Raw genomic sequence first — 26,574 nt, 5'->3', positions numbered from 1 at the left:
ACCAAGAACTCCTTTTCTATGAGGGAGAGAGTTTTGAAAGATGGAAAGAATTGGTGGGACGATTTTAACGGCAGTTGTCCCTGTAACAGGGATTCCCAGATGTTGTTGACTACAACTCCCATAATCCCTAGCCAAAGGCCACTGCAGCTAGAGGTGATGGGAGTTGTAGTCAGCCACATCTTGGAGCCCCTGTTAATGGGGCACACTGGTCATAGGCTCTAGCTTTGGGTAGAAAAGTCCAGAGGTGATGGAATGAAGTAGTGATGTGCAGAACATTCCAATACTGGAGCGTTCCGCCTCGAAACAGGGTGTTTTGAGTGTTCCGAGCTTGAAAAAGAATGCCCTAAAAAGGGGGTTCCTGTTCTGAGCTCCGAACAAAATGACCCCATTCCGTGTTGGAGCATTCCAACCATTTCAACTACCATTTTGTATTCCAAAATGGCACTCTCTCTGGCCTCTGTGCATACACAGTGGCCATTTGTGTGGTCAGCAAATGGAGCTCAGAACTGTCTGGTGGAATGGAGTAGTTCCATCGGAACAACAGGCATGACTGGTTGTTTCAATGGAACGTTTCATGCATTTTGTGTTCCATTCTGAACTCAGAACGAAAGGCAAAATGTGTTTCGTGCACACCCCTAGAATGAACTGTCTCATTTCAGACTGCAGGTTGTGGGGCACATTTTTTTTGAATTCTCCCCTAAGTAAAGGAGAGGCTAGGGAGAAAACTAACTCTGTAGAAAGTAATCCTGGATAGAATCTCTCTCCCTCCCTCTGGTGTGCTAGTTTGTTGTTGGTTGTTGTTGTTTTTACTTGAGAGAAACTTGGGAGCTCAATTAGAAATGGCATCCCTCACTTGCAGTCTAAAGTGGTACAGCCCACTGCATCACCATGGGACTCTACCACCTCATTCTGTTGGAGAGGAGAGCTGGTCTTGTGGTAGCAAGCATGACTTGTCCCCTTAGCTAAGCAGGGTCCACCCTGGTTGCATTTGAATGGGAGACCTGAAATATGAGCACTAAGATATCCCCCTCAGGGGATGGAGCTGCTCTGGCTTGAGTCCCCTCCCTAGCTTCTCCAACATAGGGCTGAGATTCCTGCCTGCAACCTTGGAGAAGCCGCTGCCAGTCTGTAAAGACAGTACTGAGCTAGATAGACCAATGGTCTGACTCAGTATATGGCAGCTTCCTATGTTCCTATGCCACGTGTGCACAGCAGGCCTCACACACAAGAACTTCAACACAGCTCAGTGACTCCCCAGCCATTTACGATTTCCTACCCCTAAACATCCAAAAATGGTTCTTTAATGTAACAGTTCCATCAGGAGCCAAAGGCCCTTGTGGCGGGAGTGGATGGGAGCTGTAGACCAAATGTATCTGGGGACCAGTGTTCCCTCTAACAGGGATTCCCAGATGTTGTTGACTACAACTCCCAGCATCCTCAAGCCAAAGCCATTGCAGCTGGGGATGCTGGGAGTTGTAGTCAACAACAACTGGGAATCCCTGTTAAAGGGAATACTGTTGGGGACCCAAGTATGAGAAACCCTGGGTTACACCATTTGGTCCATTTAGCCCAGCAACGCCTATGCTGACTGGCAGGAGCTCTTCAAGAACATTCCCTGACCTGGTATTTATTTATTTATCTTATTTTTATATCGCCCTAAACTTCCATCTCTCAACACCTGAGATGCTTTTAACAGGATTTTTTAAAAAACACATTTTATATCCCGCTCTTCCTCCAAGGAGCCCAGAGCGGTGTACTACATACTTAAGTTTCTCCTCACAACAACCCTGTGAAGTAGGTTAGGCTGAGAGAGAGAAGTGACTGGCCCAGAGTCACCCAGCAAGTCTCACGGCTGAATGGGGATTTGAACTCGGGTCTCCCCGGTCCTGGTCCAGCACTCTAACCACTACATCACGCTGGCTCTCTCAACAGGAGATGCCAGAGGATCTAACCTCCCTAACCTTCTCCTTGCTTGCCAAACACTTGGAGAAGCTGCTGCCAGTCTGTGAAGATAATACTGAGCTAGATAGACCAATAGTCGGACTCAGTATATGGCAGCTTCCTATCTTCTTCCTATTTTCCTATGAACACGTGCACTACCATGGATCAATGCCTCATTATCTCAAGACTGAGGGGACAATGCTCCCCTCAAATGACCCAAGAAACTTCTCTCTCAAAAACAAAACCTGATCAAGAATCATTTCCATTCCTCTTTGTCTCTCCTTCTCCCCACACTACGACTTAATCACAGAGGCACCCTTTCCACTGAAATGCTTACTCATGTAGTTTAAAATAGTTCTGGAGACTCTGTGGTGTCTGCATTTCCCCCCTACAGCGGGGGTGGCCAGCCTCGGGCTCTCCACTCTTCTTGGGACTACAACTCCCATCATCCCTAGTCGCCACTTACTGCAGCTGGGGATGATGGGAGTTGTGGTCCTAACAAGGGCTGGAGAGCCTGAGGTTGGCCAGCCCAAGTCTAGAAGAGTAGCTAAAAAATTAAGCAACGTATGTCTAGAAAAGTGTGTACTTGAACGTCTTCAGGTACCTACTGATGAATGAGACTGATTAATGGTATGTTCCGGGCCGTTAAGGCGTAAGTAGGATGAGCTTTCATAATTAGATTACCTCTGTTTGATTAAGTCCTCCACATCTTTGCACATCTTCCTCCCATCCAGCATTCGCTGAAGAAGTGCTTCATAGCCAGCATGAACCGTGAAGTCTTTGCACTAGGAAATTGACATTTTAAATACACATTAGCAAACAGTTCCCAACTGTAAAAACAACAACCATATTTGTTTGTATTTCGTGGCTGTGTATGGGACAACATTTCACACAAGCTGGTCGCTGGTGCAAGATGTGGAATCCTGAGTACCTTCTCTATTATTATTATTTTTAATAAAACAAGTTTCTAGTCCTCATGGTCTATTTATTTGAAAACATGCGGGCAGTTCACCTCTGTCCAAAGATCTGGGTGTACAGGCTGCCCGATTTGTTTCCTCAGCCAGAAAACTTAGTGTATGCATTAACATGCCAGGCCCCAAGAGCCAAGAGCCAAGGGGATTGCTGGTCTTGTGGTAGCAAGCATGACTTGTCCCCTTAGCTAAGCAGGGCCTGCCCTGGTTGCATATGGATGGGAGACTAGAAGTGTGAGCACTGGAAGATATTCACCTCAGGGAATGGAGCTGCTCTGAGAAGAGCATCTAGGTTCCAAGTTCCCTCCTCGGCATCTCCCAGATAGGGCTGAGAGAGATTCCTGCCTGCAACCTTGGAGAAGCCGCTGCCAGTCTGTGAAGACAATACTGAGCTAGATAGACCAATGGTCTGACTCAGTATATGGCAGCTTATGTTCCTATGTTCCAAAGTGCCCCAAAACATGCAGGCACATCACATGCACCCTAATCATATTTAGGAGTAAGTCTCTTTTTGCAGTGGAGTTTGCTCCCAGGGAAGTGTGCATACGAGAGCAGCCCACAACAGGGACACTTCTCCACTGTGCCTCATTGGCTTTGGAAGTCCCTCCCTGGGGAAGTCCACCTGTCACCTTCATGAATGTCTATTAGGCTCCAGGTCAAGATTAGGCCCTTCAGAAGCCTCGCCCAGACCTGCTTGAACAGTAGGCTCCCTCTCTGGGCTTCCAGCCCTTTAGTGAGGAGGGAAGGGGGTTCGGCCACCCATTTCCTTCTCATGCCTCGGTACCCCAGCCTTGCTCTGAACCAGATCCATCAAGGCACAGCCATCCTCCTCAGCACAGCCCTTTTCTAAGCCAGATAAATCTGTGCACCTCCCACAGCACAGAGGGGCATTTCCTGGCTCCAGACTCCTTCCACGTCACCAGGAAGAGGCTGTTGACACTGCTGGAGGAGTCGTCCCGCACCTGGTGAGTTCCTGGCTGCACGCACTACCACTAGCCACCATCACTATACTATTTTCCTGGTTTGAAATTAATTTTTCACTAACATCATGCTTGTATGCCTTTTTTTCTAGAATTGTCATCATTATTTCATGTTGCTAATTTAATTTAATTTAATTTAATTTAATTTAATTTAATTTAATAATTGCACATACTAAAACTGCATGTGTATTAGGATTTATTATGTGCTGTGTTCGTATGATTATGTATTGCTTATAATTTCAGTGTAACCCCACATGGATTCTATCAGTGGCAATAAATACATACATAGGAAGGAAGGAAGGAAGGAAGGAAGGAAGGAAGGAAGGAAGGAAGGAAGGAAAAGAAAGATGTCTTTAGCTATTAGGGATGTGCACAAAACCAGTTTGCCCGGTTCGGTTCGAATTCGAACCAGGTTCAAACCAGGAGGGGGTGGTTCGGTTTTGGTTTTGCTCGAACCTCCTCACAGTCAGTTTGGGTGGTTATTGGCACCCATGGGTGCTCCAAAATAAGGGTGCACCCATAATAAGGAATTATGGCCTGGTTCGAGTCCCATTATACCCTATGAGAAAAAAATAAAAATAATTTCCAAAAATTCATAGAAAATTGTACGAGTGTCCGATTGCTTTGTGGTTTGGGTGGCAGGTACCCCTGGGTGCCAGATACCATCCTACCAATTTCTGGATGTCAGAACCAGTTCAAACCAGTTTGAACTTGTTCAAATCGAACCACCCCCTGGTTCGGTTCGTATTCGAACCTGCAGCTCGAACCTGATGGCTGGTTCGGTTCAAATTCGAACCTTCGAACCACCCTGGTTCAAATTCGAACCGGTTCGAATTCGAACCAGTTCACACATCCCTATTAGCTATACTACATCGGTTGAAACTCCAGTCCAACAGATATGTAGTAATAACTGCTTGTTAAAACACACCTAAGTGGAGCCTGACAACTGTAGGTGAATCTTAACAGCTGCTACACAATCTTAACAGCTGCTAGTCCTTCGAGCCAGAAAGTCAAGATAAACATAGAAACAACTAGCTTGAGAACATCATGATATATATTTATTATTTTTACATTTGAGCCCACAGAGGTGTACATGTTTATGTTTATCCTCACAACAACTCTGGCAGGTTGGGTAGCTGAGAGATACATGACTGGCCCAGAGTCATCCAGTGATTTTCTTGGCTGAGTGGGGATTTGAACTCAGATCTGCCTGGTCCTAGTGCAACACTCTAACCATGACACAACACTGGCTCAGTTCTATACCAAAGAGGCAGGGGCAGCCCTCCCATGAGGCTGAGTGAGGCAGTCACCTCAAGCGGTGGGTTACTGGGGCACCAGCTGTATGGCAAGACATACCACACTGGCTTCCCTCTGCCACCCCTGCCATTGGGGCAGCTTTTTGCCAAGTGGTCAAAAAGTGCCAATGGTCGGCAAAAAGATGCTCTGGGATGGTCCTCTCCTCCTCCTCCAACACCTTCATGGTGGCAGAGCAGCAGCACACAACCTCCTGTCCACAGATTATGAAAAGGGAGAGAAGTGGAAGAGGAAAGGACAGGAGAGTCCTGGGGATGCTCTACAGAGCTGGGGTAGGCAAGCTTGGCCTGCCAGCTGTGGTTGAACTACAACTCCAATTTGCAGCTGGGGGTGATGGGAATTGTAATCCCCTGCTTACTGAGCAAAGGCACCTTTTTAAAGTGGTGATTCTCTTTACTGAGCAGGGGGAGAGCAACTGGCCCTATCCATCCCCAGCACAGCATCCCTCCAGTGTCTGTTGCTGGTGTCTATCTTGTGTTTCTTTGTTAGATGGTGAGCCTTTTGGGGAAAGGAAGCCATATTATTTGAATCTATGTAAATCGCTTTGGGAACTTTTGTTGAAAAGTGGTATATAAATCTTCATAGTAGTAGTAGTAGTTCTTCAACAGCAGTTCTTCAACAGCTGGCAAGCCAAGGTCATCCACCCCTGCTTTACAGGACACCTATGCTGCACAGCACTAGCTAGTGCTGTTGCAGAGGGGAGTGTGTGGACCCACTTTTGTGTACCCAGAAGGATCAACAGTAATTATCCACCACGGCAAAGAGAAGGAGGAGGAGGGTGTGCACGATGGGGAGCCTTCTGTGCTCTGCCTCAGGCACACCGAGGCCTTCGGCCACCACTGCAAAGAGGAAGCTTCTAGGTTTTGCCCCCAGGGTGACCGACAGCAAGAGAAAACGAACACACAATCAATGCAATCCACAGAAGAGCCGGCCATAAGGCTGCCCAAATAAGTATCAACGAGCTTGCCCGGACCTCTAGTTCTCCCTTGTTCTCGGCTCTCACTCTCAGCCCTCCCCCTCCTCTTCCCCCCTCCAATGTTTTTTCTCTCTGGCCAGCTGCCTGGCCAGCCACTTTTTCTGGCCTCCACCGCTTTCTCCTCCCCAGCCGCTGCTTTCTCCCCCCCCGGCACCACTTCCCCCCCCCGGCACCGCTTTCTCCCCCCCGGCACCGCTTTCACCCTCCCCCAGCCGCTGCTTTCTCCCCCCCGGCACCACTTCCCCCCCCCCCCGGCACCACTTTCTCCCCCCCGGCACCGCTTTCACCCTCCCCCAGGCGCCGCTTTCTTCCCCCCAACCGCCTCTTTCTCCCCCCCAGCTGCCGCTGCTTTCACTTTCTCTCCCCACCCACCTGCCCACCCATTCACTGGCCTGTCTGTTGGCCTTATGTTCCCCACTGCCACCAGTGGGGAACATGTTTTCCTCTCCACTCGCCCACCTGCTCGTTGGCCTGCTGTTCCCTGCCACCATTGCTTTCCTCTCCACCCGCCCGCACGTTCGCTGGCCTGTCTGTAGGCTTTATGTTCCCTGCTGCCACCACTTTCTTCTCCCCCTCCCCTCACTCGCGAACTCTCATGAGAGCTGCCACACACGAGATTAGCGACGGATACATCTAAGAGAATTATAGATAGATAGATAGATAGATAGATAGATAGATAGATAGATAGATAGATTATAAGCAAGATGTTTTTTGAGCACTAAACATGGTTGCCCATTGCAAAAAATAGCAGCCTGTAGTGCAACCAGTTATTCCTTTCCCCCTGGCCCCCAGCCCCACACAGAAGGTAAAAACACACGTCTTAACTTGCTTGGAGCAGGAATGGGGAAAGGGTATTATTTAATAATAAATGATGAGGAGGATGCAGATGAAAAACTTAATTTGTTAGCAGCCCCATAACAAATTGTTCCCTGGGCAGCTTACAAAACCACAATTTTTTTAAAAAAAAAAAATCCAATAAAAATACATAAAACAAGACAAACAATTCATAACACAAAATACAATACAAAGCATTAAAAAAATTAAAATCAATGTTTAAAAGTCTGAGTGAACAGAAAGGTCTACATCTGGTGTCTAAAAGAACAAAGTGACAACACCAGGCATGCCTCACTTGGGAGGCTATTCCACAGATGGGGGGCCACCACCAAAAAGGCCCTCTCCCTAGCCACCTGTCTCACCTCATTTGGCAGGGGCACTCGGAGCAGACCCTCCAAAGAAGATCTTAAGGTCTGAATCCGGAGACATGGGGCAAGGCACTCTCTCAGGTAACCTGGTTCCAAGCTGTTTAGGGCTTTAAAGGTTAAAACCAGCACTAAAACCAAGGTTATTTGAGGCTGTTCCATAAATGAGGAGCCACCAATAAGAAGAACCCATATCTAGTAGTCCAGCCACCTCACCTATTTCAAGAGAACTCCAGAGGCACAGAGTTGGCCCATGTTCTCCAGCCGGATGACAAGAAACAAGTTGAATACTTATTCACATTCTTTGCCTGCCAATATTAGATCAAGACTATTTCACAGCATTCACCACCATCTCAATACTTTACATGCAAGAAAAATCAGCAAACCTACAGTCACACTTGTCATTCCCGGACTCGAGCCCAGCAGCAGCAAAGTCGGAAAGCCTTGTGAATCCACATCAGCAGGAGTTGCCGGAGAGATGCCTCCAGCTGCTGTGCTTAGAATGTCATTTCACCTCTAGCCCCACCGTCCCGTCCCTTAGAAGCTCTGTTGGTCTGACTGACTCACCACGCTCAAGATAGAGCTCAACATCTGATTGATTCCCCCCAGGGAAAAATCATACTCACTGCGTTCTAGAATACAGGAACACACAAAGTTTCCTTACAATGAGCCAGAGTAGGAGTGGTCCTCCCGTGAGGCAGGGTGAGCTGGTTGCTTCAAATGTGAGTGCAAGCAGTGGTGTTCTGTGGACCGGACTTCCGGGCAGAGGTCCAGTCCCCTGCAGGTTGGGGGGGGGCCTCCAAACAGAGGTACCTGGACCTAAAGGCCTTTGGAACCCACCCACCCACCCCCCGCTGCAAGTTAAGCATCATTTTTTAAGGCATAGGTTCTTGAGGGCACAAATCACACTACCCAGGACAGACTACAGAGGATTTGGGGGGGCCCAGGGGGTGTCAAAGCCCTGGATTTCGGCCCCAAAGCCCAGGGGTAAGAGTGCCCCTGCTTCCAAATGCTGAGCGGCCTGCTAATTTAAGTGGCAGGATTGTCCTTGCAAAATATGATATCTCCCTGCAAGTCAGTGGGAAGCATCTTATTCAGAATCTCTTCTAAAAATACCGCCCCACCCTGCCAAAAAAAAAAGGTTTCCAGCTTCCCTTGAGCATGTTCTGGTGAAAAAAATAGTGCATTACAGCTTATCGGGTGCAGACAGGGTCCAGGCTCCACAATAACCTAGGTGCACAGCTGACTGCAAGGAGGGGTACAGTAGGGAGGGGGAAGTGTAAGCCTCCCACCCCAACAAACATCACCTCAGAGGCCTCCCACTATGCATGGGACCTCGGTAAGGGGGTCAGTCATGTAGCAGGGTGTGACAAAAAGGGGGTGACTCTATGCTTTCCTGGGATCTACCCTCAGTAGAGAGGTGGCTCTGATCCCAAATCTAGGAGCACACTGCTCCTTCAGGGTAGGCTGCCACCAGTTGAAGACTGATCTAAAGCTTCTGACCAGGTTTAGACACAGCTTCAACAACCTAGTCTGTGGCTTGGGACTTACAGGCACTGTACAGCCGGGGTCTACACAACCCAGCTCTAGACAACGAGATATTATTCTGAAAACAACAGTAGCGAATGACCTTAGGAACATAGGAACATAGGAAACTGCCATATACTGAGTCAGACCATTGGTCTATCTAGCTCAGTATTGTCTTCACAGACTGGCAGAAGCTTCTCCAAGGTTGCAGGCAGGAAACTCTCTCAGCCCTATCTTGGAGAAGCCAGGGAGGGAACTTGAAACCTTCTGCTCTTCCCAGAGCGGCTTCATCCCCTGAGGGGAATATCTTGCAGTGCTCACACATTGTCTCCCATTCAGATGCAACCAGGGCAGACCCTGCTTAGCTATGGGGACAAGTCATGGAAAGAGTTTTGCAAGTAACCTTCCAGAACCTGTTAAATCAGACTGAAGGCACTTCTAAGTATATGAACGTTATTAAGAAACAGGGGTTGCACACAGAATAAGGAATTGGGAGGAAATCAGGTGAAACTGGGAGTAAAGAAAGGAATACAGGAATTCAAAAGGAAATACAAAAAGCATTTACTAACTGACTAGCACTGAGTTTTACCTTAGTCCAAGGTTTCTTAACCTTGGGCCCCCAGATGTTGCTGGACTACAACTCCCAGTATCCCAGCCACAAAGGCCATGTCTGGGGATTCTGGGAGTTGCAGTCCAACAACATCTGGGGGCCCAAGGTTAAGAAACCCTGCCTTAGTCGATCAGTAGGCAGGTCCTTGGCTGAGAGAGCTTTAATCTCTACAGCTTCTCCCATGGAACACCCATCTGCAGATGGAAAAGCATGGACACGGGCCAGGCCTTTGTCCTCTAGCTTTAAAGCCAGGAGGGAGCAGGTGAGCTGGGCTCAGGCCACCGTGGGTCTCACACCTGTGCGTAGTTCAAAGAGTATTCTAATTTCCTCCCCTCTGGGTGGTGAGATGCAAAGCGGCCCTATCTCCTGTGTCGGATAAGATTAGGGAATTGGAGAAGGGAGGGTCTGTGAGACATTGTGGATTGATGCTCTCGCTTCAAGATGATGGAGGTCTGCGTTTGTCGCACAAGGCAGCAAGGTCACTAGGTAACGAGACAGTAGAACACAAGGCAGCCATGCAGGCAGGTAACAGGCACCCAAATATGGAAGTAGCTTGGTAAGCAGGCAGGACAGCCACCTAATGGCGCAGCAGGGAAATGCCTAACAAGCAGAAGGTTGCCGGTTCAAATCCCCGCTGGTACTATATTGGGCAGCAGCGATATAGGAAGAGGCTGAAAGGCATCATCTCAGACTGCATGGGAGGAGGCAATGGTCAACCCCTCCTGTATTCTACCAAAGACAACCTCAGAGCTCTGCGGTCGCCAGGAGTCGAAATCAACTTGACAGCACCCTTTGCCTTTACCTTGAGGCAAGAAGCAAGCTGGTAATCCAGCCACAACTGAGAAGCCCAGTAAGTGGGACTGCTGTTCTAGCAACTGAGAGCTGAGACTGGAGAGCTTTGGAAAAACCGATGAGGTAAAAATCTCCATACTGGATTCAAAAACAAACAATAATTCGCCAAGAATCCAAAATAAGAGAATGTCTTCTTCGTTATGAGCCCCCATTGAGGTCATTTGGAGAGGTCCGTCTCCAGGTGTTACCACCTCGGCTGGTGGCCACACAGGGAAGGGCCTTCTCGGTTGCTGCCCCAAGACTGTGGAATGCGCTCCCTACGGAGATACGATCCTCCCCATCTCTGACAATTTTTTAAAAGCACTTAAAAACCCACCTCTTCACCCAAGCTTTCTCAGCTTTTTAAATTTTTTAGGTTTTAATCTCTGGTTTATTTTTAAATTGTTAAATTGTTTTAAGTTTTTGTATATATTTTTAACTTGTTTTATGCTATTGTTAACCGGCCAGAGACGAAAGTTTGGGGTGGTGTACAAATTTGATAAATAAATAAATACATATACATATACACATACACATATATATATTTATATATATATATTTGTTGAACACTGATCAAAAAATCCGCAAAATGTGAAGTATATGCAGTAAATTCTTCAAAAGGGTATAATGACACATTAAAGTGTTGTTGTTTTTTAAAAAAATCAATTTCATACACTATTAATCACCAATCCATAGAAGCAGGTTTTCCAATTTAACAATACAAATACATCTAATAAATGTATTTCATTTAGCACATCCTGCCTTGCGGAAGGGCCATGCCTGCTCTGATTCAATGTAAGGAAGTACTTTTTCACACAACACATCATCAACCTATGGAATTCTCTGCCACAAGATGTGGCAGCAGCCACCAGCCTGGATGGCTTTCAGAATGGCTTAGATAAATTCATGGAGGACAGGTCTATCAATGGCTACTAGTCTGAGGGCTATAGGCCACCTCCAACCTCCGAGGCAAGAGGCCTCTATATATCAGTTGCATGGGAGCTAGAGCAGGAGAGGGGGCATGCACATACCTCCTGGGAAGCTCACAGGTGAGTCTCTCACCTGTGAGCTTCCCAGCTGCATCTGGCGGGCCACTGTGGGAAACAGGATGCTGGGCTAGTTAAGCCCTGGGCTGATCCAGCAAGGCTGTTCTTATGTTTTTATGTCACCTCAGCCAGCGGGTTACTGGGGCAGCAAAATACCCTCCCACCCCGAGCTTTACAAAGTGGGGAGAGAGGAGGAAGGTACATCCATGGGGGAAACTTGGGTGCCCTGTCTCAACAGAGATCTTGAGCTGCCATTGAATGGAAAGGTATTCTGATGAGACCAGGTTGCCCATACACGTTTTCTGGGGATAATTTTAGGAGCAGGAACTGGCAAGTCTTACTCATGTTCCCATCCTTAGAAACATTTAATGGATAATCAGCTTCTAGGTGATTACAGATAATCACATCAATCAGGGGTTCTCAATCTTGGGTCCCCAGAGGTCACTGGACTACAACTCCCATCAGTCCCCCAGTCTTTCTCCCCCTGACCCCCCGCCGGCGATGGCAGAGGCGACTGGAGAGCAATGCTGGGCCTGCCGTTTGGCCCCACAACCCTAACCAACTGCGAGGCATGGAAAATATATCTTTTTAAATGAATGTTCGGTGCAGCAGGGCCGACGCAGGAGGGCCCAAAACATTGGGGGGGCTCACGGCAGGAGGGGGGCCTCCCATCAGGGGCAGTCTAGGTGCCAAAATGACCTAGATGCACCCCTGCCCCAGAGAATCTTCAGACAAGGAACCCAAACCAGCCACTCCACCAGCCCAGAGTCAACGATCTCCGTCTTTGCTGCCTCCATGGAATTCACTCTTGGCTGCCTCCATGGAACATCGGAGAGGATCGTGTCTCAGGGACACAAGACCTAGACCCTCTGGGAGGTTCACCAATATTCCTCCAGACCCCCAAAAGCGCTGCCACTGCTGCTAAGCCCAGACAAAGGGATCTACTTGGGAGGAGGAGACAGAACCGGACCCAGCTATAGGAGAGGAGGCTGAGTAGTACCAGGGAGGTGGGTGGTGGAGACCTATTATTCACAATTTGAAATTTCATGATAAAGACATTTAGGAATTCTACTATGACCTTTTAATACAGGAACACACAAAGCTTCCTTTTGATGGTCCTAAATATGCTGGCACTCAGTTTCATGGGATGAACCCTGGTTCTAGTGTTATGCAAGAGGGAGAAGAATTTCTCCCCATCCACTCTCTCCCCACAGTGCATAATTTTATAGACCTCTATCATGTCTCCCTGCTGTCGTCTTTTTTCTAAACTAAAAAGCCCCAGGTGTGGTAGCCTCACCTCCTAAGGAAGGTGCTCTAGGCCCCTGATCACCGGTTGTCCTCTTCTGCAGCATCTCAAGTTCTATAATCAGGGGTGTATCTAGGGCAGGGCAGGCAGGGCACGTGCCCCGGGCACCACTTGAAGGGGGGGTGCCATTTTTAAAAATAAAAAAAAATGGCCACCAAAAACAAAATAGCCACTGTACATGCTCAAATGGTCTCTGTGAGGCCCTAGGTCATGCCAGGCCTCGCAGAGGCCATTTGAGCACGCACGGCAGCCATTTTGTTTTCAGCTGCCATTTTGGGGAATATATATATATATATATATATATATATATATATATATATATAGGCCACCGCAATGCTCAAATGGTCCCTGCAAAACTCTAGAGGCCATTGAGGGGAGGGGGAACCTTTGCAGACCCACCCCACAGCCTTTAGGAAGCCCCCAGAGGGGCTACAGGTATTTTTTTTAAAAAAAAATAATATAATATAAGTCACTGTACACATATTCAGTTTGGCACTATGTACAGAGAATCAGGGCTTGTGAATACTGAGCTGAAGCTTATGAGCTAGGATTGTATTCATTTGCTCTTACTTTGCTTCTTGTGATAAGTGAGTTAAATGTGTCTTTCTGAAATACTACAATATATTCCAAGCAGGGACACAGTTTACTCTGCATATCCTTTAATTATTTTCAGAGCATCTGGGAAAAGGCAAATTCTCCATTTATTTTTAAAACTTATGTAATAGTGATGCTACAATGCATAGTAGAGAATTAGACATTAGTTTTCCAAGTACACCTCCACATAGTATTTCGGTATTTCATGAGCCCCAGCATACTGAAATTTGTAGTTTTCCAGCATTTTTTTGGTCTGGCTACGTCCACTGCTAAATAGTTTTTGAAATATTATAAGATTAACGAGCTTGACTTGTACTTTTCAGCTGATATGATGGTAAAGTTATCTGAAAGATGGGTGTCAGATGTTTGGACAGGGGGTGCAATTTCAGTGCTTGCCCTAGGCGCTATTTTCCCTAGATACACCTCTGTCTATAATGTCCTTTTTGAGGTATGGTGACCAGAACTGTACACAGTACTCCAAATGTGGCCACACCGTTGATTTGTATAAGGCATTATAATAACATCTTTATTTTCAATCCACTTCCTAATGATCCCTAGCATGGAACTGGCCTTTTTCACAGCTGCTGCACACTGGGTCAATACTTTCCACAAGCTGTCCACCACGAACCCAAGATCTCTCTCCGGGTCAGTCACGAACAGCTCAGATCCCATCAGCATATATGTGAAGTTGAGTCCCCACTCCTCGCCCCAATATGCATCACTTTACACTTGCTAACATTGAACCGCATTTGCCATTTCGTTGCCCAAGTTTGGAGAGATCATTTGGAAGCTCTTTGCAATCTCTTTTGGCTTTCACTACACTAAATAGTTTAGTGGCATCTGCAAATGTAGCCACCTTGCTGCTTACCCCAACTTCCAGATTGTATATGAACAAGTTAAAGAGCACTGGTCCCAGTATAGAATAGATCCCTGGGGGACCCCACTTCTTACTTCCCTCCATTTAAAGAACTGTCCATTTAAATCTAACCTGTTTCCAGTCCTTCAACCAGTTACCAATCCACACATAAACCTGTCCCCTTATCCCATGACTGCTATGTTTTCTCAAGAGTCTTTGATGAGGAACTTTGTCAACAGCTTTATGAAAGTCCAGGTATACTATATCAACTGGATCACCTTAATCCACATGCCTGTTGACACTCTTAAAGAACTCCAAAAGGTAGGGGAGGCAAGATTTACCCTTGCAGAAGCCATACTGGTTCTCCTTCAGCAGGGCATGTTCTTCTATATGCTGAACAATTTTATCTTTGAGAATGATTTCCATCAATTTGCCCAGCACGGATGTTAAGCTAACTGGCCCATAATTTCCCAGATCCCCCCGAATGCCTTTTTGAAAATTGGTGTTACATTGGCTACTTCCCAGTCCTCTGGTACGGAGCCCGATTGTAGGGATGTTACATATTTTTGCAAGGAAGCAATAAATTTAACATTTGAGTTCTTTAAGGACTCGTAGGTGGATGCCATCTGGTCCATGAAGACAGATGCAAAGAACTCATTTAGCTTCTCTACAATCTCCATATCCTCCTTAATAATCCCTCATCATCTAATGGACCAACCACCTCCATGGCAGGTTTCTTGTTTCTAATGTATTTAAAGAATTTTTTGTTATCCCCCTTGATGCTTGTAGCTAAATGTTCCCCAGACTCTCTTTTCACCTCCCTGATTGTCTCCTTGCATTTCTTTTGCCAGAGTTTGTGTTCCTTTCTGTTCTCTTCATTTGGACAGGCCTTCCAATTTCTGGAGGTCTTCTTCTACCCCTTTATAACTTCCTTGACTTTGTTAGCCATGCTGGCTTTTCCTGGACTTGCCTTGCCTCCTTTTTGTACACATTCTAACTGGGTTTTTATTATTGTGGTTTTAAAGAAACTCAATGCATTCAAAATCAGGAGAGTGGCGAAGTGACTCTCCTGATTTTCCCTTTCAGTTTTCTTTTCACCAAACTCCTCATGTTAGAGAAGTTCATTCTTCTGAAATTCAAAGTGTCTCTGTTAGACTTCCTTGATGATTCTCTTCTCGTATGTATGCTGAATTTGATCACACTGTGATCACTGTACCCTAAAGGTTCCACGACACTGACATCTCGCACCAGGTCCTGTGCGACACTCAGATTAAGCCCAAGATCACCTCCTCTCTGGTTGGTTCCATGATCAACTGTTCTAGGGCACAGTCATTCAGTGTATCCAGAAATCTGGCCAGGGGTGTAGCAAGGCTGGAGTGCTCCCAGAGACTCATTGAAGCTCAGCTCATGAAGTAATAATCCTAAATTATTTTTTTAAAGGTTTTGTAAATTGTGGACGATGCAAGTCATTTACTGGTGCTAGAGAAAGACATGCTGTTCTGGTAGCTCCAGGTCTTAACACTCACAGTTTCAGAGGATGAATACAACTGAATGAAGCCGGGGGGGGGGGTGCGTGGCTGGGGGAGTGTGTGGCTGGGGGAGGCAGTGGGCCCCCAGACAACTGTCTCCCCTTGCCCTATTATAGTTACGCCCCTGAATCTTGCCTCTTTGTCACTACTGAATGTTAATTTACCCAGCCTATGTGTGGGTAATTGAAGTCACCCATGATTACAGCTCTGTCTCTCTCTGACGCCTCCCTGATTTCCTTCTGCAACTCCCAGTCACTGTCAGAGTTTTGACCATCCCCACCTTGCATTGGCCCTGCTTCCCTCCGCTCCACAAAGCACTCCAAAGCTCAGCCAAAAAAACACCAACCAGTCTTTCAGCATTGCCTCCAAATGCACTTATCAAACACTTTGCTGAGAAAAAAAGCAGAACTTGGAGAATAAACCTTTGCTGGTAAGTAAAGAAGGGTTTTTTTAAAAAAAAAAAAACACACACAAGCAAAACTCTGCAGCAGTCTGAAAGTCATCAGGCCCAATCTGTGGGCTCCTGCACTCCTCCAGAGGAAGTGACTTCGCTATGCAACATGGCCTCTCGTGCATGTGGTTCCTCTGCAACTCTGATCAATTGCCACAATTGTGGTCTCTCCAGATACTGAACTACAACAAAGGACAAATGATTACAACCTGCTGTTGAATCATTTCGGCAAACTGAGAGAATCGGAGATATCTTGTCACTTTGTCTTTATCCTGCTGTTCTTTTAAGGAGCTTGCGGTGACATTTATTAATTATTATTATTATTATTTAGTATTATTATTAATTCAATTTCTATACCACCCTTCCAAAAATGGCTCAGGGCAGTTTATACAGAGAAAAAACAAATAAATGATGGCTCCCTGTCCCCGAAGGGCTCACAATCTAAAAAGAAACACAAGATAGACACCAGCAGCAGTCACTGGAGGTAATGTGCAGAGGGTGGATAGGGCCAGTTACTCTCCCCCTGCTAAATAAAGAGAATCACCACGTTCAGCGGCGGAGCTACCATTGGGCAAACGGGTTCAAAGAACCCAGGCCGCGTCCAATCAAGGGCCGCACTTCGCAGCCCCAACATGCCCCCCACGTTTGACATCAGATGTGGGAGTTAAACTCCAACTCCCTAACGGAGCCTCAAGGCTCCATTCGGGAGCCAGACCACACACCCCGCATCTGACATCAGATGCAGAGGGCGTGGCTAGCCCGCATCAGACATCAGATGCAGGGGGCAGGGTCAGCGGGGCAGCTGCTGCAGCCGCACACAGACTGCCAGCAGTCCTGCTCCGCCCCGACCACATTAAAAGGTGCCTCTTTGCCAAGTTAGCAGGAGTTTGGCAAGTTAGCAGGGGTAAAGCTTCTTTCTCCATCATAAGCTTCTTTCTCCCCCATCTGATCCTCACAGCAACCCTGAGCTTCATGGCTGACTGGAGATTTGAACTCAGTTCTCTTGCGTCCCCATCCAGAAATCCAACCATGACAAAATACTGCCTCTCTTTGTAATGCCCACGGCACGCCACCTGCTCATCCCTCTCCCATTCTAACAGCTGCCTGTCCTCCCTCATACTTGCAGAACCTTGTTACACCCGGAGGCATTACAGACAGGGCTTCTACCCCAAATCTCCTTCAGAAGAGAGTGTGCACACACACCAGCCAAACTTACCTCGAAGTCCCTTCGAGATCCCTTAGACCCACTCCACACACAAATCAGGCTCTGTCTTGCAAATTCTAGCTTATCTCGGTGTATTTCCCAGTTTTTAAGATGCTGGTTTTAAGCTACTTTTTCTGAAAACACCGGAGCAAATAGGGAGAGGCACTGACCTAGAATCATTGGCATGATAAGAAAGATACTCTCTTTAGAAATGCATGTGTAGCTCTTTAGTAATCTCTCCCCCGCCCCACCCTCAATTGTCGAGAAGGAAAACACAGACACATGCCATGTGAACTTGCATCAAAAGCAAACCTGGGAGCAGGGGGAGGGGCTGCTTCCGTCAATGCTGTGAGTGTGATTCAAAGTGGCTTCGCTCAACATTTACCCCGCAGCATGAAGCCATGTGCGAATAATTCCCAGGAGCTTGCCCAGATGGGTGGCTTTCCTGCAGCAGGAAGTGTCTAAGTCATGTCATTTTGAGCCAGAAGCATATCTAGGGAAAATAGCGCCTAGGGCAAGCACTGAAATTGCGCCCCCTGTCCAAGCATCTGACACCCATCTTTCAGATAACTTTACTATAATATCAGCTGAAAAATATAAGTCAAGCTCGTTAATCTTTTAAAATTTCAAAAACTATTTAGCAGTGGATGTAGCCAGACCAAAAAATGCTGGAAAACTACAAATTTCAGTATGCTGGGGCTCATGAAATATGCAAATACTAAGTGGAGGTATACCTGGAAAACTAAACAGAAGTGCCTATCTAATTCTTTACTATGCATTGTAGCATCACTATTACATAAGTTTTAAAAATAAATGGAGAATTTGGCTTTTCCCAGATACTATGAAAATAATTAAAGGCTATGCAGAATAAACTGTGTCACTGCTTGGAATTTATTCTAGTATTTCAGAAAGATAGTTAAAATGAGAGAAAGAGAGCAAGAAACTCCCAGTGGGCCTTAATACTAAGGATTTCACATTGATTCAAAGACAAACTCACCATTAATAGCCATATTATTAAGACACCACATTTAACTCACTTATCATAAGAAGCAAAGTAAGAGCAAATGAATACAGTCTTAGCTCATAAGCCTCAGCTCAGTATTCACAAGCCCTGATTCTCTGTACATAGTACTAAACTGAATATGTGTACAGTGACTTATATTATATTAAATTATTATTTTTAACCTGTAGCCCCTTCAGGGCGCTTCCTATAGGCCGTGGGAGGGAGGTGTCTGCAAAGGTTACCCCTCCCACTGCTGGCCTCTAGGGCCTCGCAGAGACCATTTGAGCATGTGCAGTGGCCATTTTGTTTTTGGTGGCCATTTTTTTTAAAAAAATGGTTTTAGGAATTCGCGCCCCCCTTCAAGTGGCACCCAGGGCACGTGCCCTGCCTGCCCTACCCTAGATACGCCCCTGTTTTGAGCACTGCTACTTTTTTAAGGACACACATAATGTGCAGTAACTGCAAATGGTCAGGAGCAAAGCTGAATAATGCCATTGGCGGTATGAACGGCACCTTCTGTCGCTGTCCTGATGTTGCTGTAAAGGGTTCCCTCGAATGAATTCCCCTGCCCCAGCCTAAGTGTGTGTGTAGCAAAGCTGTATTTACCCACAGATTGGAAAAGCTCACAGTGAGGAAGGGGTGTCATTGTTAGCAGTGGTAGAAGAGCCAGCCAAACCTGGGTTGGCAAACCTAGGCAAACCTGGGTTATCATCTAGGGCACCAGTTCTTGGTGGGGGGCACACAGGCAGTGCCAGAATATAGCACTTTCAACACTTTCTCTGCCTTGTATTGCACCCCTGAAGTACTGCACAAGGGTGTAAGAATGTAATATTTGTTCACCTGGGCGTTTAATATGATTTACAGGTTTTTAATAGTTTGTAACCATTTTAACATTGTGTTAAACTGTAAAATTGTTTTAAATTTTTAATTTGTACTGGTTTTATTGCAAAACGCCCAGAGACACTAGTTTTGGGTGGCAGACAAATGTGTTCAATAAATACAATAAAAAAAGTTATACTGCACCCTGCTCCCCAAAGGGTCTGTTGCGGTGTATTTGTACCCCCAAATACACAGACTTCTTTGCTCATCGCCCCTCATCCCCCAACACACAACCAGTCTCATCCGCTGCATTCTCTCTTGAATTGCTGGTCTCAGCATTCATTTCCAAGAAACAATCTCAGACTGGATTTCCCTTTTCATCTCTGAAGTGTTTACATTTTTTTTTCTATGTAAACTGCTTTGAGAACTTTGGTTGAAGAGTGGTATAGAAATATTCATAGTAGTAGTGTTTGGGTTTCGCCCCTATAATGGGCTGGAGAACTCTCTCCCACTGTATCCTCAGACCAGCATGGGCTAGTCACAAATAAGCAGCCTACACAACTCAAGTTAAAGCCAGGGCTTTGCAACTTTCAGCCTGGGGGGCACCAGAGTCAAACTTCATCCAGGGCGTCAAAAATCCTGGGGCTGGCCCCAACTTGACGGGAGCCGGGCTCTGAACACACATCTACTGCTTTCCAGGATGCAAACTGGTCAGGCCCAGCCCTTATGAGGCAGCCACCTCAGGGAGTTCAACCCATGAAAACCATCTTGAAAAAATGTGTGTACCATAATTTTCGGCAGAAACACCGCACTAAAGAAAAAGAGGCCGGATTTTTTTATTTTTTTTTAAAAGAAGCAGAAATGCCACATGGCAGTAAACGCCGCAACTAAACAGAACATGATGATTGCTGAGTGATATCAGTACAGGGACTCCAATCCTTATGTAAAGTTTCTCATAGTAAGCCCAGAGATTACTATGAATGCAGGAAGAGAGGGAGGAAAACTCACAGGAGGAGCGTGTGGGGAAAACCTTAATGTAAGCGCCACATCAGTGTAAGTTCTGCAAGCGTAAAAAATGAACTTATAAGCACGAATGCAATGCAGCGTTTCTGCCGAAAATCACGGCAATTATAAACTGGGTACACCTTTTTGAACAAACATCCAAACTACCTTGGACCAGCACTGAGGGACATCACAGAACAGTCTGCGGCTAAGCCTTCTGCACTATGCTAATTTGAGCACTGATAGAAGATGTAGATACAGGTACACATTTATTTTATTTATGTATGCATTACTGGAGGTCCTTGCTAAGGAAGAGACTATCTTTCAACATAAGGCTTCCTGGGTCTTTGACAGAAGACAGTTTTGTTGTTTCAGCTTTTCAAACCACTGAAGCGTTTGATGATGTAACAGGGCTTCGTGTTGCAAGGTTAGCCAGCCCTAAATCTGAGCAGATCATGGAAATTGACGTTATGGGCAAACCCTTAAGGCTGCCCTGTCAGCTAATATGCAATTGAGAAAGTGTCAGTAAAACCCCCGAAAAGACACATTTCTGGCACCAACCTTGGGTACCCTGTGGATGTAAAGATTTCTGTTCTGGGCAGCAGTATCAATTGTGTACACATTGTACATAATTGTACACAATTGTACATTGTACACAATTGTACACATCACAGCAACACACACAGACAGAGAGAGTTGAGTTGAGTGCACATAGCGTGCCGTGCAAAAATTTTTTATCCCCCCCACCTCAACATTCTGTGCCCGGGGGGGCGGGATCCTCTGCCACCACCCTGTCCATCAGGGCTGTCCCTAGTGACCCCTGCTAACTTGGCAAAGAGGCACCTGCTAACTTTATTTATTTATTAGAGTTGTACACTGCCCCAAACTTTCATCTCTGGGCAGTTAACAATAGCATAAAACAAGTTAAAAATTTATTTTAAAAACTTAAAAACAATTTAACAATTTTAAAATAAACCAGAGATTAAAACCTAAAAAAAAAATTAGGGAGCTGAGAAAGCTTGGGCAAAAAGATAGGACTTGGCAAAGAGGCATTTTTTAGACATGGTGATTCTTTTTATTGAGCAGAGGGAGAGTAAGTGGCCCTAACCACCCCCAGCACAGTACCTCCAGTGACTGTTGCTGGTGTCTGTCTTATGTTTCATTTTAGATTGTGAGCCCTCTGGGGACAGGGAGCCATCTGATTGATTTATTATTTCTCTGTGTAAACTACCCTGAGCCATTTTTGGAAGGGCAGTATAGAAATCGAATAAATAAATAGACAGTGGGGTGCAGGGCTGGGGGTGAATCAGCATTACAGGGCCCCATTAAAATTTCAAATAAATAGATATAATTTATTTTTAAAATAATAATTTAAGCAATATTTATGATTTTATGTAAAACCAAGTCACAAACATACACAGTTTAACACAGCAAAGATGCACCTAGGCAAATTTACCAAACTCCCTCTGATACACTCCTTCCCTTCCTACCCCCCTCTTTTCTTTCCCACCCCCACACCTCCCTCTATACATAAAAACACACACACAGAGGAGAGACAGAAACACAGACACACAAATCCCTCTGATGCACAAACCTCCCTCTACAGGTTACAAACACACACCTACAGTCTGCACACACAGTGTCTCCTCCTCAGTACTCCCGTGACCTCTACTTCTATCTCCTTTAAAGTTTTAAACACAACACAGAAACAATTTGCACTCAATCATCCATTCCCCACTGAATTTAGGTATGAATTTAGCGAAGCAACGTATGGAAAAGCTCCCAAGCTTTTTGCTTTTGCCAGCCAGGTTTGGGCAGTGCACACAAAAAACTAGCCACATTCTGCTGCAGAGAGCACAGAGATCAGCTGCGTGAGCGGCACCTTTGCAGAGTGATCAGGAGTAACTTAAAACTTTGCCGTACACAGAACGCAGGGCAGGAGACGATCAGGAAGCAATTAGCTGCCTGCTCCCCGCTGGAGGATTGCAAAGTTGAAATATGTTTATCAGGCATTAGCATCCCTAACACTGTAAATGGTCTACAAGGGTCAGAAAGCATTTCTTAAGGATAGAAAATGTAACTCCCCGGCTTTGGGGCAGCAGCGCAAAACTGCTGCATGGGGGCCTGGTGGAAGGTGGGTGCATGCGCATGCATGCCTTAGAGGGAACATTGCAAGGGAGTGATACCCAAAGTTTGGGTGAAAAGATGATTCCTGAAATTCTTGACTGGTGCTGCTCTACTTTTTTTTTTTTTTTAAGTAGCAGATTTTAAAATTCCATTATCTATTTTAGCTAGCCGCCTTACTATTGTAATTAGATGTTCCATGCTTTCTTTTAGTCTATATATATTTTAGTTACTTGGTTTGCACTCTGTAGTATATTTTTAATATTTTGTATTTTTTAGACCCTCCTCTCTTTAGTTTTCATTGTAATACCAATCTCAGTCTCAATGATACACGCAACATTCTTTCTCACAATCTATTACATTGTATTACTATATTATAACCTGTGCTGGTCTTAGACTGTAATAAAGATTGATTGATTGCATTACTCATATGAAGAACCCATCCATCTGGAACACTATTTGATCCAATCACACGGGAGATTTTTACTGTGTGATGAGGATGGATGGTGCTCCAATGCAGACCGCTCTATTTTTAATTTTTTTAAATTTCCAAGAAAAAGTTTCCAAGAAAAAAGCCCTCCCCAGAACACATGGGAAAAGATGAAACAATTATCCTTTCCCCGAGGGCAGGAACACAGCAAAAAAGCTCTTGACTTTGCAGATGTTATAGGGTTTTCTATCTATCCACTCACCCACCCCTTTGCTGGCCTGAATTTTAAAGATGTGTAGCCTTTAAAAAAAATAATAATTAAAAAACATAATGAAGACAAAGGGGAGAGAAAGAGAAGTGGGCAACAACCCATCTGACACTGGCGATTTGAGAAGCCAGACCCAGCAGCGGAGCAGGAAACTCCTTGCTGACAGTGGTCAGTGGTTGATGCTCAGGTGGGTGGAAAAGAGCGGTCCGCTCTCTCATGCGAGCAAGAGGCCAGGAAGAGACACATGCAGGCTGGAGGGAGGTTGCCACCCAGCAATACCTTTCCCAGTCCTGGCAACTGGTGGACAGCAGGAGTCAAAGTGGTCGCCCCATAGCACATGTGCATGGCTTTCTTTGCCCAGCACAGCCACCCAGCTTGGCAGGGATCGCTGAAAACAATGGCTCCCCTCACCCAGGATTCCCCATAGTGGCGGCTGATCTACGCATGCCGCAATGTCAGTCCCAACCCAGGAAATCTGGATGCGGACTGGGAGCCATTTCTGATGTTACCCGACTCTGCCCATCCCGGACACATGGAGTGGACCGGACTCCTTGTGAGTCAGGAAGGGCCGAGCGGAGAGGGGAAGGCACGGAGTACGAGTTCTATTCTTAACCAAAAATACCGGGAGCCCCAATCAGCGGGCCCTCTAAAGTTGGATGGGCTATCTCATGACAGCGCAGTCCAATGGAGACCCAAAGCCCATGGAACCTCTGGTCCTCCCCAGTGGGCTAGGCCTCTTATGAAAGGCCTAATCCCTGCTTGGCAAGCTGACACGGGGACAGGAGTGTGCTTGGGTGTTTCTGAACTACTTTGCCAGTTCAGAAACACCCAGGGTCTACCATTGCAAGAGCACCCTTTGTCACAGGGGACCAAACCCCAGGATCCTTTGCCCTCACTCACATACATATTACCTCCTAGGAAGACATCACAATCCCTTCCCAGAGTAACAGAAAACGAGTGCCCCTCTGCATCTCCCGATACCATTAGTTCTGCTTGTGCAAGACTGCTTGGCTGCCGGCCCCTGGCAAGGCCTTGATGGAGGGATTGAAATGCCCTTCCCCTCCCGAGGGCAGCAGACCTATTCTGACAAGGCACAATCGTGCTCAGCACACACCCTTGAAAAGCATGGCCAGTGGTTGCAGCCCTACTGACATCCGGCACCTTGCCCCGCAGTCTGGTGCGCGAGCACTAGGGAGCTTGCTGGGATGCGACTTTTGGCGAACCAGGAGGGACGGAAGGAAGGATTCCTCTGCCCTGAAACCAAAGGTTGCCGGGGCACAGCTTGGCATTCGTCTGCGGGACGATTCCCAGCTGCGAGAATTAACCTCAGGTGCATCAACCTGTGATTTCACGCTATGTCTGAAAAGGCTCTGTGTTTCTTATACGGAAAGCCACTTTGTGCAGGAAAAATCAAGCAATCTGTTTTTAGAGGATTGTATACATGTGGCTTTGGCTACTTGTGCAATCTGGGAAGCCATGCAGAAGCAGCTGTGTGGCCAATCCTCCAGGACTAGCTGAGATTCTCCAGCAACCAGCATCAGTTCCCAGGGAGTTATTCGCACCTGGCTTCATGCTGCGGGGTCAATGTTGAGCGAAGCCACTTCGAATTAGACTCGCGGTATTGAGGGAAGCAGCCCCTCCCCTCTGCTCTCGGGTTTGCTTTTGATGCAAGTTCACATGGCATGCCTCCATGTTTTCCTTCTAGCCAATGGCGGGGGGGGGAAGGGGAGAGAGATTACTAAGGAGCTACATCTGCTTTTGTAAAGAGAGTATCCCTCTTATCATGCTAATGATTCTACTTTAGTGCCTCTCCCTATTTGCTTTCAGAAAAAGTAGCTTAAAACCAGCATTTTAAAAACCGGGAAATACACCGAGATAAGCTAGAATTTGCAAGACAAAGCCTGATTTGTGTGTGTAGTGGGTCCAAAGATCTCAAAGGGACTTCGGGGTAAGTTTGGCTGGTGTGTGAACGCACACACTTTCTCCCGAAGGAGATTTGGGGTAGAAGCCCTGTGTGTAAAGCCTCCAGGTGACTCTTGACAGCAGTCCTGGAGAACTGGATGGCTTGGGTTTGTTATATAGTGTGTGTGTATGTGTGTATGTAAATCACCAGGCATACTTTCAGTCACAGCTGACAACCCTAATGACTTGTGACAATCTACATGTAAGCTGAACACCTTTTCAGTACCAAAGTCCTTTCTGTGTAAGCAAAAAAAATGAATGTGTTTACTATTATCATCATTACTGTTCAGAAGATACATATCTATAAATACACCACATCTCAACAAAATAAGTTCTCAAATTAGTGTATACCTCAAAAGAAAGAAAATGATGGTTCCTGTCCACAAAGGGCTCACAGTCTAAAAGCAAAAATACCCAATAGAGACACCAGCAAACAGCCACTGGGGAAAAGAGGGACCATTTTTGATCATGTGCTTGCAAACATCATAAGAACAGTCCTGCTGGATCAGGCACAAGACTCAACTAGTTCAACATCCTGTTTGACATATGACCCACCAGATGCCTCTGAGAAGCCCACAGGCAAGAGAAGAAGGCATGCCCTCGCTCTTGTTGCTGCTCCCCCCACAACTGGTATTTAGAGGTATCTTGTCTCTGAGGTTGGAAGTGGCCCATAGCCCAAAGATTATCGTGGCAGGAAGAGTGATCATGTGCGAGGTGACAGCTGAGCAGGGTGGCTTTTCCTCCTACCTCGGTAAAATCTGGGGGTGGAATCTAGGAAGGGCACGCTCATCCTCTCCAGTTCCTCCTCACACGTGACCAGGACAAGATCACCCAGTGGGCATCCTCATCAGTGATCCCTTTAAGGTGTGCGCACATGCAGGCGCTCACAAGTTTTTTGCTGTCCGCTCAGTTCATTTTAGATCCCGCTCAGGTTGTATCAGGTAGGCCCCACTCTGAATGCAGGTGTGCACAGACTGCCTTGATACTCCTGCCAAGAATAAAACTCATTCCGCACACAGATGAAAAAAATTAGAGACAACACACTGTTCCTCATGGCTAAGTAGGGATTTGTACCACTGTCTGCCCAGTCCCAGGATTAGGAGAGCATGAGCAAAGGCTTGTAAAGAATCCCTGCAAGAAGGCAACTAACCCACATCGTCCTTGGAGCAAAAATCTGCACCCCAAAGTGCTCCACCCTCAGGCAACCATTCTCTCCGTATCTAGCCCAGACCACACACACCCGGCATTTGAGGTTGCATGCCCTCCACTCCCACAGGGCACCAATCCCTCCATCCATCCCAAACTCTTCCCACCACCTGCAATGCTACATAATATATTGTAAACTGCTTTCAGATTTTAATGAAGAGCGGTATATAAATCGAACAATATATCAATACACAAATACATAAAATTGCCCTATACTGAGTCAGACCAATGGGCCACTTAGCTCAAGATTGCCCACACTGACTGGCAGTGGCTCTCCAACATTTCAGGCAGGAGTCTTTCCCAGCCCTACCTGGAGATGCTGCCAGGGATTGAATCTGGGACCTTCTGCATGCAAAATAGATGTTCTACCACTGAGCTGGCAGCATCTTCCCCACTGAGAGGAGAGCTGGTCTTGTGGTAGCAAG

The 26,574-nt window shown here is 46.4% G+C and overlaps 1 protein-coding gene across 4 annotated transcripts in view; it reads right to left on the bottom strand.

The window, feature by feature from the left end:
- PSTPIP1 (proline-serine-threonine phosphatase interacting protein 1) overlaps positions 1 to 26,574 on the bottom strand; it is a 98,289-nt gene that overhangs the window by 56,002 nt on the left and 15,713 nt on the right. For 3 of the 4 annotated variants that reach the window (XM_053272362.1, XM_053272364.1, XM_053272365.1), the window contains exon 2: positions 2,626 to 2,726. In XM_053272362.1, coding sequence (XP_053128337.1) covers positions 2,626 to 2,726 — 101 coding nt within the window. Of the gene's footprint in view, positions 1 to 2,625; positions 2,727 to 7,771; positions 7,875 to 26,574 lie in introns of those variants that run through there. The other variant, XM_053272363.1, reaches the window with a different exon arrangement.

This window comes from Hemicordylus capensis, chromosome 10 (genome assembly GCF_027244095.1).
Source record: "Hemicordylus capensis ecotype Gifberg chromosome 10, rHemCap1.1.pri, whole genome shotgun sequence".
Classification (NCBI taxonomy): Eukaryota; Metazoa; Chordata; class Lepidosauria; order Squamata; family Cordylidae; genus Hemicordylus; species Hemicordylus capensis.
This window is presented reverse-complemented; position numbering and strand designations above follow the sequence as displayed.